This window comes from Colossoma macropomum, unplaced genomic scaffold (assembly GCF_904425465.1).
Source record: "Colossoma macropomum unplaced genomic scaffold, Colossoma_macropomum, whole genome shotgun sequence".
NCBI lineage: Eukaryota > Metazoa > Chordata > Actinopteri > Characiformes > Serrasalmidae > Colossoma > Colossoma macropomum.
In genome coordinates, this window is record NW_023494797.1 from 8688173 (window position 1) to 8705242 (window position 17070).

General features: G+C 37.2%; 1 protein-coding gene across 5 annotated transcripts in view; it reads right to left on the bottom strand.

Moving 5' to 3' along the window:
* The window catches only part of ano5b (anoctamin 5b), a 52172-nt gene that overhangs the window by 27002 nt on the left and 8100 nt on the right, over positions 1–17070 (bottom strand). Inside the window, exons 2-3 of one of the 5 annotated variants that reach the window (XM_036584201.1) lie at positions 12687–12731; positions 9751–9809 (exon numbers count right to left, since the gene is read on the bottom strand). In XM_036584201.1, coding sequence (XP_036440094.1) covers positions 9751–9809; positions 12687–12731 — 104 coding nt within the window. Of the gene's footprint in view, positions 1–5371; positions 5943–9750; positions 9840–12686; positions 12732–17070 lie in introns of those variants that run through there. The other 4 variants (XM_036584202.1, XM_036584204.1, XM_036584205.1 and 1 more) reach the window with 4 other exon arrangements.

Below are 17070 nucleotides of genomic sequence, written 5' to 3' on the forward strand. Positions count from 1 at the left end.
CATAGAGGTGCATTATGTAGTTCTACAATTACAGGCCCATCTGATGCTCTGCAAACTTTATTAGTCCCCTTTTACACAGAGCAGGTCTTACTTGTGAGCTGGATCATTCTCAGCACTGCAGTGATACTGATGTGGTGGTGGCGTGTTAGTCTGTGTTTTGCTGGGACGAGTGGATCAGACACAGCAATGCTGTTGGAGCTTTTTAAACAATGTCCACTCACTGTCCACTCTGTTAAGACATCTACCTTGTGGTCCACCCTGTACATGTAAAGTCAGATACAATAGCTCATCTGTTGCTGCACAGTTTGTGTTAGTCATCCTTTAGTCCTTCATCAGCTGTCTCAGGACGCTGCCCACAGGATGATTTTAGCTGGATATTTTTGGTTGATGGACTATTCTCGGTATAGAAGTGACTCTGAGATGCTTCAAAACTCCAGCAGTACTGCTATGTCTGATCCACTCATACCAGCACAACACACTAACACCACCATGTCAGTGTCACTTCAGTGCTGAGAATGATCCACCACCTAAATAATATATGCTTTGTGATGGTCCTGTGGGGGTCCTGACCATTGAAGAACAGGGTGAAAGGGGGCTATGCAGAGAAACAGTTGGACTACAGTCTGTGATTGCAGAACTACAAAGTGCACCCTAATGGTAAGGGGACCTAAAAATAAAGTTTTTATTAAAACCTGGTTTTAATAAAGTGGCTGATACTACATATATATTATATATATAGATATATATATATATATATATATATATATACACACACCACACCACACACACACACACACACACAACATATATATATATATATATATATATATATATATTATATATATATCATATATAACGATACTACAATAAGAGTAATCCCCAACCCTGTCACTTTTTTTTGGGTTTTTTGTTTAGCTTATTACCCAGCAACACACTTGTATTAGCATCAATTTTATCAGATACAGACACAGAAAAAACTGTTTGAACAGACACAGAATTTTTTTTATTCTGGTGTGCCCCTTCCAAACAAGGAAAAGAGGAGTAAAATATCTCATATCATCACCACGGCAACCATGCTCAGAGCAGCTTTAGTGGAGCTTTAGAGTCAAGAGCTGAAGACACACTGAACTATGAACACAAACAGATCAGTTACCCCTGCAAGGAAAAGCAAATATATGCAAACGGACAGTGAACGCACACGCAAACACAAATGAAAGCTAAACAAACTGTGCACACACAGTCACTGTGTCTCAAACATTAGCTAACCTTTAACCTCTGCGCTGAAAACAGTGAATGGCTATAGCATCATAATACTGAGAAATACTGTCTGTATCAACTAAGGATGATTTTTTTGAATATTTGAACAGTGATCAAAGCATTAAAAATTAAATTAGGATTAGATTTTTGATATGCAAATTAGCTCTTCTCTACTGTTATACATTCTCATATGGAAGAGCCATGAGATGTCTGAACTCTGTATTCCACCAGAGGGCAGAGTAGAGCCTACATCTTAGGTTTCAGTCAAAGTTTCTTATCTGTTCAGTACAAAGAAGGAAGCATACTACTGCAGCTTGCTAAAGGCCACTGCCAGAGATGTTAGTAAGGAGGAGACAGGTCACTGGGAACGATAAGCTTTAACTTAATCCCCTGATGTGTTTTTATCAGTTGGGTTGAGGAAAATACATGATTTCACATACATATTGTGACATGATGGATCTTACAAAAAACTAAACCTGGTGCTCTAACATGTTTACAGGGCAGTGGTGAGTAATGCTTGTTTATTTGAGCTTGAGCCTATAGCTCATCTGACCAACTGGACCCTTTGGCTTGTACTTTCATAGGTGCATGAAATGAGCTAAAAACCACTAAATTATTACAATTATTTTTATGGCAAAAACTGTCAGCTACAAAAATATGATTGTGATAGGCCTAGAGCAGATCATAAACCCAGCTGTGTGAGATAAACCACTGAAACACCACAGTGTCCTTAACTTCACACTGTGTGTAAATTTCCCACACAACACCACAAAACCAGATTTAACTTTAGGCCGTGTTTCTGTTTTGTGGTTATGTAACTGTACAACTAGGACATTTCTAAACATCAAAATGTGAGGGAAAAAAAATCCACGAAACACTGCCCTCCGTGTTACACAGCAAGTGCGTAAGTAACAGCAAACAGAGGAAACAGGACAGTTGTGATGCATGTCTGAGGAGAGTGTTCATTATAATATGAATTATGGGTTATTCATAATAAACACAAAACAGGAAGGACAGGTGGGCAGGCAAATCTGCAGCAGCTCGTGTTCAAACCATTTCTATTTGTGAAGAAGCCTTTATTGTGCCTGGATTATACAAAACACAAGCTATGTATTGTGGGTTATTTTCTTTAATTCACACATAAGATGGAGCCTTTGTTCTAGGCCAAAATTCCTCCACTCGCTCTCATATTTAGCTCACTAGTTAAAGAGTGAAGAAAAAAATGCTATTTTATACGAAGGCATCTACTTTGCCAGTGGAGCTAAACTGCGATAGGCTGAATAGGTGCATAGCACAAAAACACCAAATTAAAAAAGGCTGTTTTTGGCAGCTTAGTTTCCATGTATGGACTGCATCGACTGGGGAGTGAATGGTAAGTTTGAAACTTTAACAATGTTTACTTACACATTACACATACACATAGTTTACATACACACAAGGGTCGGAGGACCCTGGGTGTTAACTTTATATGCTGATGACCAATGTTCTCATTGGTCATCTCAAAAAAGGGACTGGATAAGGAGTGTGGTCACTGTTCAGTGTTCAAAGCACCAGCCAAGCAGGTCATTACACAGCAATGTTTAAGGTAATTCACATTGTGAGTAGCTTTTGTTTATAGTTTGCCACAGTTAAGATTATGCTAATTTCCAGTAGTGCTCTAATGGGAGGTTATGTTGGCACGGGGCTAACAGTGGGGTATATTTACATTTTATTGCAGTTCTCTACCTTAAACACAGATATCTGAAGCTTGTAACAGACATTCAAGTAACATATCATTGCTGTCCAAAGAAAAACATGCTCAATATGGTAACTTTACAGCAGAAGGCAAAAACCTTCTTTACTTGTAATGTAAAGATGCTTTATTTCAAGTCATTTTGCAGCATTTCTATTGGTCCATTCTTCACACAATTTGTATATAATTCAAAAGATACCTGCCGTGGCCAGATAAAGTGGAAAAATACAAATTGACAAAAACAGAGACACGTATGCTTTGATATTACAGTTTGGCTGTTGACTGATTCAGTAGAGATTTAAACTTATAGCCCATCTCTGAATATTACTGGAGCCTGTTAGCTTAGCTATATGCCCAGCTTACTCTTGTGAGGACACATTATGGTTCAATTTGCCCAAAGAGCATCATTCAAAACAGTCAGCTGAATCAGTCACTAACACAAGAATGTAATATTTGCAATGTATGACAGTAACATGTATGCAAGTCAGCAAAGAAAAATGCAGTTTTATTTACTAGGCCACCTTCCATGCTAATTAATTGTAAGAGAACTAATCCGCATTCTTTTAGAGAGCCACTTTAGCTCTCAGGTTTATTAGTGCGGGAGCACTAATTGATGGCTGCACAGCTCCAGTCACAAGACCACAGAGACAGAGTATTTCCAGCAATTATTCAGAAGCAAGCTTGTGAGGAAAGTGATTGTGTCCTGAGTGGGAAGGATGTGTAGAAGTCTTGTAAAATATATTTCACATTATAAATCGTGTAATTACGCTGCAACTAAACTAATCTGTTCTATGTAATTCATTACTGCAATTACAGGTCTACATTGTGAACTCTGCCTAGTAGGTGTACAAATTAAAGTGCATGCATTTCTAAAACAAGGAGTTTCCCAAACTGGAGTTAAATAGGCAAAGGGAAAAAGGGACTCCTAACAACCACATAAGACCTGACAGGCCACCAGATAAACAGTACAAGCTTTCATTTTGGAGAGACAGGAGAAAATCAAGCTCCACTCTTGTTTCAGATGTAAAAAAAAAAAATACACAGAAAGAATGTGCAACTGTCAAGAAGCCATTATTAAGAAAAAGGAAATTTGCAGATCAAACAAAGAAGCAGCTTGTTCTAAGAACAACGGACTGTCCAACCCACAGTCCAGACCTCAACATCACTGAATGCGTTTCAATGTAGGATTGCTTAGATTATGAGATTTCCAGTGTGTGAGAACCAAGACTGAACTTCTGCGTGAGAGTGAAAGCAAGTCTCCCAAAAATAATGGAAGCTGTAATTAAGGCGAAGAGTGGTCACACTAAACGCTGAAGAAAAAATGGAATTAAAAAAAAAAGTATATATGTGTGTGTGTGTGTGTGTGTGTGTGTGTGTGTGTGTGTGTGTGTTAAATATATGCCTTCTGCTTTCCCCACCGTCACTGAAACATGTAGTTAATGGCTGTTGTGACTGGTAATTGAAGGGTTACCTCTGAGTCTAGCACAGTACTGAATAAGCAGAGCAACTGCATTTAGGTTACGACACTGTTTCAGGCAGTTACAGAAAGACTGTAAAGGCTTCCTCTCATAAACACACACACACACACACACACACAAAAACCTCAGTATTCAGATACTAACTTGCTGTTAACACTGAGGGGGAATGTGAGAGAGCAGGAGCAGGTTAATTAAAAGTATATATATTATTTGCCAATCAGTCAAATGACATGTTTTGCTGGTTTTGTACAGTAATAGATCATCTACAGGGAAAAAAAAAAACTTTAAATAAGGCATTTTCTCTGCAAATTTTATTATTCTGTTTATTTGCCGAGTTTAACATATTGGAACAAAAATAAAACATAAAATACAAGATTTGTTGGGTTAAATGTGCAGAAGTGTGTTCTCTGTAGAGGATGTGTTAACTTGTTTTCACTTAGAAAATCAACAAAACGTCATATGACCTGGGGCACCCAAACTTTTGCATACAACTGTATACATGTTTTAGAACAATCCAGAAAGTTTTATTTTTTTAGGAAACTTCACTGTACAGAGGATGAATGTATTTTGGTTACAAAATTGTACAGTTTTTAATCGTAGTCTGGTGTATTATATTGGAAAAGCGCCATCTGCCTAATGCTACAACAACAACAACAACAACGATAATAATACAACATACACACATACAAGTCATTATAATAAAAAAAAAATAAAAAGCTACACATTCTAATATTTACTATGCAATTTAACATGACATTAAGAAATGTTAAACAGCACATTGTAATTCACATGTAATTCACGAACATACTTATTATTTATACCATAAATATTCTAGTCAAAATGCACATAAAGTCTGCATTTACAGTTCTCACTTACAGCCTAAACATGAATTCTGCTTCCATACCTCAGTGTGAGCTGGCATGTCGCTCATAAACACTCCTAAGCTGACCAGTTAAACAGAGAAGATCCAGGGCATTCATGCTGCGTGCTGTGTTAGCAGGACTCGAACTGAAAGCTGGCCTCACTCACACACTGCAGATAAGAGTTCAGCTAGTTTACTCCCCCTGAATAAGTCCTCTGTAAGAGCAATGAGCCGTTAGAGCCTTCAGCATTTCTCTCCTAGCTCTGAACCAGTGTTTCTTGGCCTTATGTCACTTCTGTAAAATTCTGTTTCACAAAGAACCAAGAAGGTGTACTTAAATGCCACATGAATTTCTTTTAGGTTTAATTCCTGTAAGTTAGAAATCCCAGGGTTTGACCTCTGAGAAGTAATGTCAAACAGACAGCCAGCTGCATTCTCTAACCACAGCAGTTATTTTTATCTTCATCCAGCTTCAACCAGCAATTCAGAGGAAAAACGTGCCAAGCATAGTCCTGCCATACATGACTCACTCACACAGCTCATCACACGAACAGTACTTCAGAAATCAAAATGAACTGAGGATACTGAAAAGTCTTTGGGAAAAAATTTTGTGTCAGAAAAATCTATCACCAATAGTCATACGCAAAAAATTTCAACACCCCAGCCGATTTTCTAAGTGAAAGTAAATTAACACATTTTTTTATTTTTCTGAAAAAAAACTTGTTAAAGTTATAAGACGTGCTTCAGCATGTACAGATTTTTGAATGAGGCACAAAACATGGCAGCCAATCAGAATGGAGACAATTTACATACATTAGTCTTAAAGGCAGAGTAACAAAAACAGCCTGTTTAATTCTAAGGGATAAAGTGAGGGTGAAAATTTGTCATGTAAGAATGAATTATGAGTATTTGGCACATAAAACCAAACATTATAAGTAGGTTAGATGCAAGAAAAATGTAAGACAAGGGCCATTTAAGACTAGATTTATTGCAAAAGTACACAAGTATGTTCATGAACTATCAAGCCCTTATCACAAGCCAGCCTGAGATCCTCCACCATATGAGAATAACTGGGGCAATCACTCTGCTCCACTTATCTGCTCACAACAAAGACAAGCTGCAGTTTCAGAACAAACCTCTGAGCAAGGCCTATCTCTACAGGGCAAACAATTACTGTAGTCAGAACATGAATATATGAAAGTGCTGAACATAGTTTAGAATAAAAATAATCTTAAAACCTTCAAAAATGCTGTGCCACTTTAAAACTACAGGTTTGTGATACTAGTTCCCTAATTTTGTGAAGACACAGCTTCATTAAAAATAACTTTACAATAATTTTAGATAGATATTTAGATAGATTCTAGTGAATAACACCTATAATTGCTAGCCTTTCTGAATATACTAGCATTAGACTGAGCATAGAGAAGGCCCTCATTATAGCACCGCTCATCCGACACGCCCTTGGTTTGTACTGCCAGGCTGATATCACAGTTTGTGCCTGTGTCTGTGAAGGGGTAAAGCACTTGCTCTCTAAATCATACCACTTCACACTAACTCAATGGCATTCTGTTACACATGGCACACTGGAATATTGTGGACATGACTTTCTTCGTGTGGCACATTATTATCAGTTTAGTAGTCCTTTATAAAGCTGTTCTGTTCAAAACACTATTGAGCCAGATTAGTTTTACAAGAAGAGGCTCTGTATTGTAATCTGAAAGGGATTTGACTGATGATTTATATGGCATAAAATACCTGTGCAGTGTTCCCAAAACTGCCAGATACACGGTTGCAGTGCCAATTGTGAATTTCTGTTAGAAATTCTTTTCAGTCTAGGATTAGGCTCAATCTGGGATTAACGATATGGTCCACAGAATATACAATAACAAGCATATGGCCAGCTTTATTACCTGGTTTTGTTATTATATTACCATGAGGTTAACAGGCATTTGGGATAGCAGAGCACAAACTAATGTAGGGTGAAGTTCCCCATATACAGAGTGATTAAAAAAAGATTCATCTGGTTTCAAAGTGCCATATTTTTCCAACCACGAGGCGCCTAGGAACCAATCACATATCAACTGAAAGAGGGGGTCATAGAGTTTCTGACTGTCACCTGAAGATGGCTCTCTTCAGTCTGTGAGGAGATGGTGACCCTTGAGCAGAAAGCATTTTGCGTTCTCTGCTTCAATAAGAGTGAATCTGTGACAACTGTGCAACGTGATTTTCATCGGCAGTGAACCTCCAACAGCTCAGAGCGTTCATTGTTGGTTCCACAACACTGAATGATCTCCAAAATTGCATTGAAAGAGCCGTGAGTACAGTGACACCCAACATGCTCAATGTGATGAATCAGACTATCACGTTGATAGTCCATACAGCTGGAGGAGGTTCATATTGAGCACCTGTAAAATGACATAATAAACTTTATGCTCACTTAAACCATTTAGAATTAACTGCATTGTTCTGTAATGATTTACAAGAGAAATAAATCATTCTGAAATCAGATTAATCTTTTTGAATCACCCTGCATATTCCAAATAGCTTTTAATTATTTAATTTTGAGTCAAAACAATGGAGAAAAAACATTTTTTAGGAGATATTTCTGGGGAGATTATACATTACATAATTCACTTGGATAAAGAAGGGGAAAGTCAAAGAAAATACTAAATACTACAAAAATACTAAATAAAACACTGTCACCATCAGATAAATAGTACTTTTCATCTTTGAGAGAAATTTCCAAATTCTCACAGCATCATACATAGTTGCATAGTTTGCACTCAACGCTTCTGGCTGAACTGTTGTTCACAAATAGTTGATGCTGGAATGCAGGAAAACAAAGGTCATGTTTAATTTAAAGCACAGATGTGCAGGTTGCCTGTATAAAAAATATTAATCTTTCTCAAATATTTGTAAAATTATTTAGCAAAAACAAAATGCGTTGTGCCCGCCCTCCCCTTCCCTAATATCACTGATAGACCTCTGGGTCCAGTGAATTACAGGTCATCCTGCGTAGGAATCCCTACGCATCAGAGTTGTAAAAGCTACAGACATTGCAGATTTGTAATGGATTAAAAGCTTGGATCTCATCAGTAATCACTTACAGTACCTCTCCAGGTAAAGGTAATCCAGCTTGAATAGGGCTTAAGATCATCACGATGATGGCAATAATAGAGTAATGGCTTTTAGATGTGCATGTAAAGAGCACTGAGTTATGCTGCTTGGCAGGCAGGGCCAATGATACGGTACTGATAATGTGACCAGCATTTTATATTTATATATACTCCAATATTTTTCTCCAAGCATATATACAAGGCTAATTTCAACCATAAACATGCAAAAATCGACTGAACTGACAAAGAATAGGAATCCACAGAAGGTGGTGTGAGCGTACAGAACAAGGAACCATTACATAATGTGTCCGTTCACCCCTGCCACCAAGGGAGCCATTAGCAACAGGAAGCTATAGCAGCTGATCTTTAACCTATAGAAAGCACTGCACTGAACTAAAAGTTGTCACACATATGGGTCATGAGAAAAATCGTAAATGTTTTCGAACTTGGGGGAGGGTGGAGGTGGGGGTATGGCTTGAAAGATGCCCTGGTGCTGTACTCGGCACAAACACTTCTGTATAAAAAATACTATTTAACCTTTAGAAGTCAGTGATTATCACCAGTTATTACAAAACCATGTGTGTAATTCAATATTAATAAAATAAAAACAAGCAAGGAAATTCTAAGTGTCAGAGGTGCAGACTGTAAACTTTTCATCAATATTACATTTATGTTGCAAGTAAGATGTACAAGCAGTGTGCAATCCTTCATCTGGCTTCTTCAGGCCTGGTAGACCACCAAAACTTTCTTCATCAGATAAACAGCACTTTAAGCTTTCATCCTTGAGAGTGAGGAGAAAAATAAAGCTCCACTCTTGTTTCAGATGTGAAAAAAAAACACAGCCGTTTCTGTCCATCCTTCCACTGTGAGAAGGCAACTTAATGCTATTGATGTGAAAGGATGCATAGCTGTCAAGAAGTCATTAATAAGAAAAAGAAATAAACAAAAAGAAAGAAAATTGCAAATCAACCAAAGAAGCTGCTGGTGTAAGTTGTCTTCTCACAGTGGAAGGATATTATATATATATATATATATATATATATATATATATATATATATGTATTATACACATATATATATATTTAGTTGTTGAGGCTTCTGTGTAATTTTCTTTTAAAAATGTTTTCTGCTTTTTTCCAGATGTTAAAAATGTATAACTTGTAATTAATGGCTGATTTGAGTGAACATTAAATAAACAAAACGTGGACAGATGGGGAACACCAACCAAATAAACAAACAAGCACAAACTCACAGCTATGAGAGTAGTTTGTCACAAAGGAAGTTGAAAATGAAGGAGGCACTTACCTCCTGATGGCCTGGCAGTGGTGTTCCCCTGTCTGAGCTGGAGAGCAGACCATTGTTGTCTGTGGAGGATAGAACCAATCAGAGCCTGACTTTACAAAACATTAGACAAAAAATAAAATAAAATAAAATAAAAAATAAACACACACACACACACACACAACACACACACACACAGACACACACACACACACAGACACACACACACACAGACACACACACACAGTATGGTGAGCCATCACTCATATGAACACTCATACACTTAACACCACAAAATGTGTCAAAATCATTCATTATAAATCAGTGTAGGAATGATGTGCCATATTTTATGTAACAAAAAGAACATCAAGTCTTTCACAGTCAATGGGTATAACAATGATGGAAAAAATGTTTCACTTCCCACACACAGCATCACAATCCTCTGAAACTGAAAGCTAAAAATGGCAATTCAACACTGAGTCACACAACTGAACTGATATTTAGCTGAATGCGAAACAAGAAACAGAGCAGATGGTACACATCTTAGCTTCTGTAGGTCATAGATCAAATATTCTTTGAATCCCTGAGGGGTCAGAGTCATAAGAATACAGATTCCCAGCCACAAAGAAAAATACAGGAACATTTAGTTGTGAGTGTGATTCTGGGTTAAATGTGGTCTGTATCTTTTCTTTGCTCTCTGAACTTCAAGAACACTGAGTACATTTTTTTAAGATGGAACAATACTACCTCTAATTGCATCCAGTATCACAGTATACTGTATTGTGTTGAATTGTATTGTACTGTATCTCTGTACTGTGACTAGCATATTACCTCCTGGCTAGTGTATTAGTTTGAGCCTAACATATTACCCTGTGGCTGAAGTGTTACAGAGCATATATTTTGTTTCAAATACTGTCTTTCAGTGTTTACCACACATATTTTAGTGCACCAAGGAATATGTACACCCATGAAAGTACATTTTAACTGTTTAAAAAATGATCAGGTTTCACAGGGGAAAAATAAAATCACACACATTCAAAGAAGACACAAAGACACACATTAAACCTCTAAATAATATAAAAAAAGTGACTGACATACCTACCTAGACTTGTAAATGAAACACTGTGAGTATTTATAATAGATGGAAAAAAAAAGTCCTGTTTAAATTTCAGGAAAAAGTAAGGACTTACCTTCGGCAATCATATATCAATGAAATCTACAGCACAAAACACTAGGGCTAAAATATTCTATAAATAAAATATATTATATATATATATATATATATATATATATATATATATATTATATATATATATTACTTAAAAACACAATTTGAAAGAGTGCACTTTCCAAATCAAAGGTGCCGTAATTTTAATCACAGCCTATACTATAAACAACTTTGTTTAGTGAGGAAATTTGGATGTACTTATCTTCTTGGGCATAAAACAGGCCTTATTTTACATAAAATAATCACAATAAAAATACTGGTCAGAAAAGTTAAACAATTTAGAGAAAATATAATTGCAGTCACAAAAAACACACAATCTCTTCTTTTTCTTGTTTTTACCAGTGTACTCTGTTTTCTATATGTATGGACATAAATACACCCACTATTCTCTGGTATCCCCTGGATTACCAATAACTAGTACTGACAGGTCAGAACTGTGAGAACACTGCCTAGAAAAACAGGACTTCCTGTGAGGAAGGGTGGACTGTCATACACACACGCAGAGATGAAAATTCAAATGAGGAAATTCACTGTCAAATACACACAGCACAGTAAGCATGCAGACCACAACATACACTCAATATAGACACTGCAAGCCTACATGAGGATCCACTCACTTTTTCATAGACACAGAATATACACACCATGTACACTGTGAGGGAAGTGTCACAGACCACGCAGCTCAATGGGCCCTCATTGCCAGTCAGTAAAGTGGTGTGGGAGTGGAGTACAGATGGCCTACGCCAGACCTTGACAGAGAGCTAGTTCGTATGCTACGGTAAAAACTTCAAACTGTTAAACGCACTGTGAAAAGCTGCAGAATAAAGCTCACAGTGTGTCTGCCCCAGCTGTCATTCTAACAACAAAATCTGACCGACTCCTTGAGGCAATATTGTAGCATAGGGGCAGGCCTAGTTACAGGCCAGGACAGCATGGCACACACATGCACACACACGCACACAAGAAGAATGGGGGAAGTTACGAGGAAACGGAAGAAAATTAAATAGACGACAATCAAACAATAGAATCTGAATGATAAGGAATTCTATAAAAAATTGGTACCAAAATCAATATCAATTTTAAGGAGCTACACAGTCCAATAACAATAATATTGCCTAATACATTTTTTATATGGTCAAAAACTACAGTTTTAGTTTGTACTTTACTGATATGATTGTCATTTGTCAACTGTGAAATGTAAGATATGATTAATATGATATTAACTGACACATTTCAAAAACTTATTTAAACATCAGAAACTGAAAACGCTAAATTATATAAATAACACAGTATGGGGGTGGAGTTTTATAGAATTATCTGGAATAAATTAAAGAATGGGGCTAAAGCAAAAGATGGAGAACACATGCACGCACACACGCACACTGTTGCTGTCGAAATAAAACCTTATATCTCCAAAATTAACTTTTGGAGGAAAAAAAAATCTTCTTAACTTACGGAAGTAAATGTAAAAAAGACTTACAGAGATTACATTAATAAATAAGAAGTTATTTTGGACCACTTATATTGGTCTACTTGATGACAAAAAATGGACATAAAAGGTTTTGTTCTGACATATATAAGAGAAAGAAGGGGGCTGAGTAAGTAAAGCACAAATAGAACAAAGCTGAGTGAAGCACAGGCCTGATCTTTAAGCGGACAAAAATCCAGAATGCAGATAACAACGCAGTGGATGGACAGACAAACGGCACATGGAGGCAGTTTCTGTCCATACCTGACAGAAAGGTCTTCCTGTAGCCTGTCAACACCGCATAACCATCTTAAACAGGGAGATATTGAGAAGTAGAGGGAAAAGAAATAGACAGAAATCACACACTGGGTGTTAAGATTGTAAATACAGAAAACTATGAAAAAAAAAACAATGTAAAAAGAAGTAGGCTATGGGAATAATTAACCCAAAAATCCACAGAGTCTACAACATTAGACAAACTTGACAAATGAAAAGGCCATGAGCCTTTTCTAAATGCCAGTTTGTACTCTGAGCTTTGGAGAACGGTTAGCAGCAGAAATGCCTCTTGTCGTGGGTGTCAGTTTTCCCTTGGTCATGGTGACATTACTGTAGGTGATGAATGCTGAGAAAAAAACGACACCTGCAACAGCTGGTTGCACAATACTGTGCCACACAAGGTCAGGCACAGTTTTGCACGCAATACCTGCCAGTACCATACTTACAGCTCAGTGTCTAAGCAAAGCTTTTCACTTGACGTTCATAAGCATTGTTGTTGTGATCACTTATTCCAGTTATAAATCTAATTTACAATACAGACCTGAAAAAGGGTTTTCAGTGAGCTCTTGTGGAGTTAGCTGCTGAACACAAGTGTTGAAACATAGTTCCTCCTAGAAGATTCTTCAGAATTTCTCACAGTGGCAATTCAATACAGACTGTAGGTTCAGATCCTATCACATGTAACTACTCTATTCAGTACAGGGCAAATTCTCAAACTGTGGAGAAAAGCATGACACAGAAGTTGTTTGTTATGATGAAATGAAAGGGTTCTACAAATCATGAGTTCATGTGGCTTACAGGTTAAAATGCTTCCTCGGGTATAAGTTTTGGTGTAACTGTTATACCACTATGTACAAACAGTGCAAACCAAACTAATGTTAGCACATTTAGCTGAATGGCTGTGCCAGGGATGTTTTAGTCATGTTTTAAATGGGGAAAAGTAGCAGACCCTTAATCATTTCCCACTGTCTAGTCAACTGCATTAGAAGTAGTTCACTTTTTCGAGGTAGCCGACATAAAGGAACAGCCATTTTTTTTTAGGGCTAGTCTTAGACTAACACAGACACCAGGCCGATTGCTACACTTCTTCTCGTACCACCTGAGAACTAAAACAAGCTGTGGACCAGCTGGTACTGACAGTGTGAATGACCGCAATATTTTCCAAAATCCAGCAGTACCTGATGGTCGGAGGCACGAGTGTACGGGACACACGTATGAGACAAATGGCTTGAGAAATTAGACAAAATTCAAGTTGCCTTCTTCTTCAAAATTCCTGTTCCACCTTAAATAAGGCAGCAGTTACATTCAGACGCCTGTATGATGGAACAGAATGGAAATTTCAAACAAAAATCTGCCAATAAGAAGCTCTACCTTGTACCACCAAGGGTTCGTCTACAGGCACAAAGTTAGCAAAACCATTTTAACTCAAGCCGCTTCTTTGAAAATCTACAAATTTCCGCTTATTGCTGTATTATTACTGTACTGCAAATGTACTGTGACAGACTGTACACAAAACCTAATACAGTAGATACATCCCACCATACCACCTCAGATATGTCACTCAAATAAGTAATAAAAACCAAAAATAGGTCTTTAACTTGGCCTAACTGTCAACTTGAGGACACACCCCAAAACCACACACACACCACTTCACTTCCACACTAACGATAAATATTTGTTTATAAGATTATTCAATCATAGAGGCAAAAATAGAAATGCTCAGTCACAAAAACTCCCCAGTGGGACTGTGTTTGTCAAAGACAGGAAGACTGTAAAAACAAAGACATCAGGCACATCAGGCACAAAACAAGGTCATGGGCCGGGCAGACCAAACTATTCAACTACAATCAAACAGGCATGTTTACACAGAGGTCATCTTTTCCAGTCTGAAATGCCTTAATGTGATGAATGAACATGATCAAAAAATAAATCTCTTTAAATGACAAAAGTATACTTGTATTATGAAACTAAGCAATGACATTAAGTCCAAAAAAAGTAATGCTGGAAACAACTTCATCTTCTCATTTCCACATGAATAAAACATATTACAGCAACACAATTCTTAAGTAAAATAAACTGACCAACAAATGTGTGTTGATGTAATATATCTTAGTCATGTGAAAGTTAAGCACAAATTTGATTTAGAGGTACAGCTGATCGAATGCCAGGTATCAGGCCAATATCAGGAGAAAATGCTGGACTGGATGTTGGACAGAAAAAAAGAATTAATCTGATCTAAACTTTTAACAAATCGCACCTGAATTACTACTTCCTGTGGGAAAGTGTTTAATCCCTTACATGGCGAGGGCCTGCCGGCAGTCCCAAAGTCGTATTGCACACTTCTATAACCTAAGAATAGCTCAGCTATTTTGCATCGAAGCCCCTGTATTTACCGGATAATAAGACTTAGTATGTAATAAGCCTGGGATGATAAGGGGTTAAGTAGTTTGAGCCTGACAGTGGACAATATGGGTGGGCAATAAGACAATATTTATATGATCAATTATGTCATATTATGAGACATTTTGCTTTTCTGAGCATATCACAGATACCACCAGTACTTAAAGAAAACCAACTGAATTGCATGTTTCATTAAAAAGAGAGCCTGTAATTAGACCTGTTCAGTTGGATTTATTGTAGTAGCACATGTAACGTTTAATAAAAATCCCAGCATTCATAGTTTTTGATAGGATTTTTTTTTACTTTGCATTACTGGTTTATTTTTGTCAAATTCAACCTATCAAACCTCAGAAAGGCTGAATATTATGAACAGGGCTTCACAATATATGACAACATTCATCAGTATCATCATAAATTAGGTCACAATATGCTTCCCTGAGCACATTTTTGTCATATCGCCCACCCCTACGTGCCAGCCTACTTTTTGATTGTTAGTAAATGAAGTGCTTTAATTACAATAGCTCATTTTAAAGTTCTGTAGTTCTCCAGGAAAAATATTAAAGAAAAAAATATCGGTATTGGCAGATGCTGAAGGTTTTAATATCAGTATTAGTGTCAGAAAAGGATGTGGTATCACACAATCTCTAATATGACTTAACTAAATTCAGTGCACTACCTTTTTCAGTGCAGGTCAGAGCCATGCAGACAACACTGAAAAAAAAGTTTCTTAGAAGTTGTTATAAATTTACATGACTTTATATCATATGTGTATGCTGGCTCAACATGAATTAACATCAATAATCAAAATAACTACTATGTGTAAGTACTTAATTTAACTTAATGTAACAATTCATTTGTGTGGAAACACTGTACATATTTGAATCATGTAAATTCAACAGGTTTTTTTCCAGTGTTAGTTGTTGCCATTCCACCTTCTGTCTCTCTCTCTTCCCTATCACGCAACAGCTATCAGCCTGCGAGGATGAGGGCTAACTTGTGCGGCCTGCTTCCTACTCTTTTTCCCCCCTTGTGTAATCCCATTATGTAATCCTCAGGTATTCTCAAGTCCCTTCAGTGAACATACCTTTCAGGTTGTTTGTGAACTACCACAACCACAGAAGTACAGGAATGCCCAGGCAGGACATCCCCCACACAGATCCACTGCAATATGACGCAAAACTCTTTGACTTGAAGCCTTTGGCTGCCTATCTATGTGTTATCTTATTCAGATCACAATCTCAGCTGCAGTGAAAAGTTACAGCCAGAACAAGCATAAAGGAAAAACGTTACTGCTACTCACCATTTACCGTTCTGTTAACAGAGAATTAGGAACTCTTTCCTCTTCTCCTGTTTTTTTCATTTGTTGTTTTTCCTTCCTCGTAATGTAACACTTATTTTGAGGCCAGTTACTTGACTGAGCTGCCCAACTATCAAACAGAAAACTTAATTCCTGAGCCCCGTTACCATAGTAACCCTTGCTCTGTCTACCCCCCCCCCACCACCCCCAATCTCTGGTATGTCTGCCATAACCTCAAAGGATGAAGCTACAGTGAGCAGTGAAATAATATATGCTGTTTGATATAATCTGGGTTACTTTCATGACTAACTTATGCATGTTGAGATGTTCTATTATATTTCGTCAGAGATACAGAAATACTCTAATAACTAATATAACTTTTGCAGGGTTTTTTGATGTTTATGCCACCTCACATCACTTTTAATAGCAAGTGAGACTCACTTTATACTTCCTCTTTTAATGAGATAGCAACTGAGCAACAATTAAGCTCATATAACTTGCCACTCTGAAGTTAAAGAACAGCAGCAACTGCATTATTCCAGACTTATTACTACTATTTACAATACGATGCAATGCAATGTCAATTCAACAAGGAAACTTTCAGCTGAATGCAATAGTGAGCAACTTTTTTTTTATGCACTTATTTGCAAAAATGTTTAAGAAGACAGAGGATTA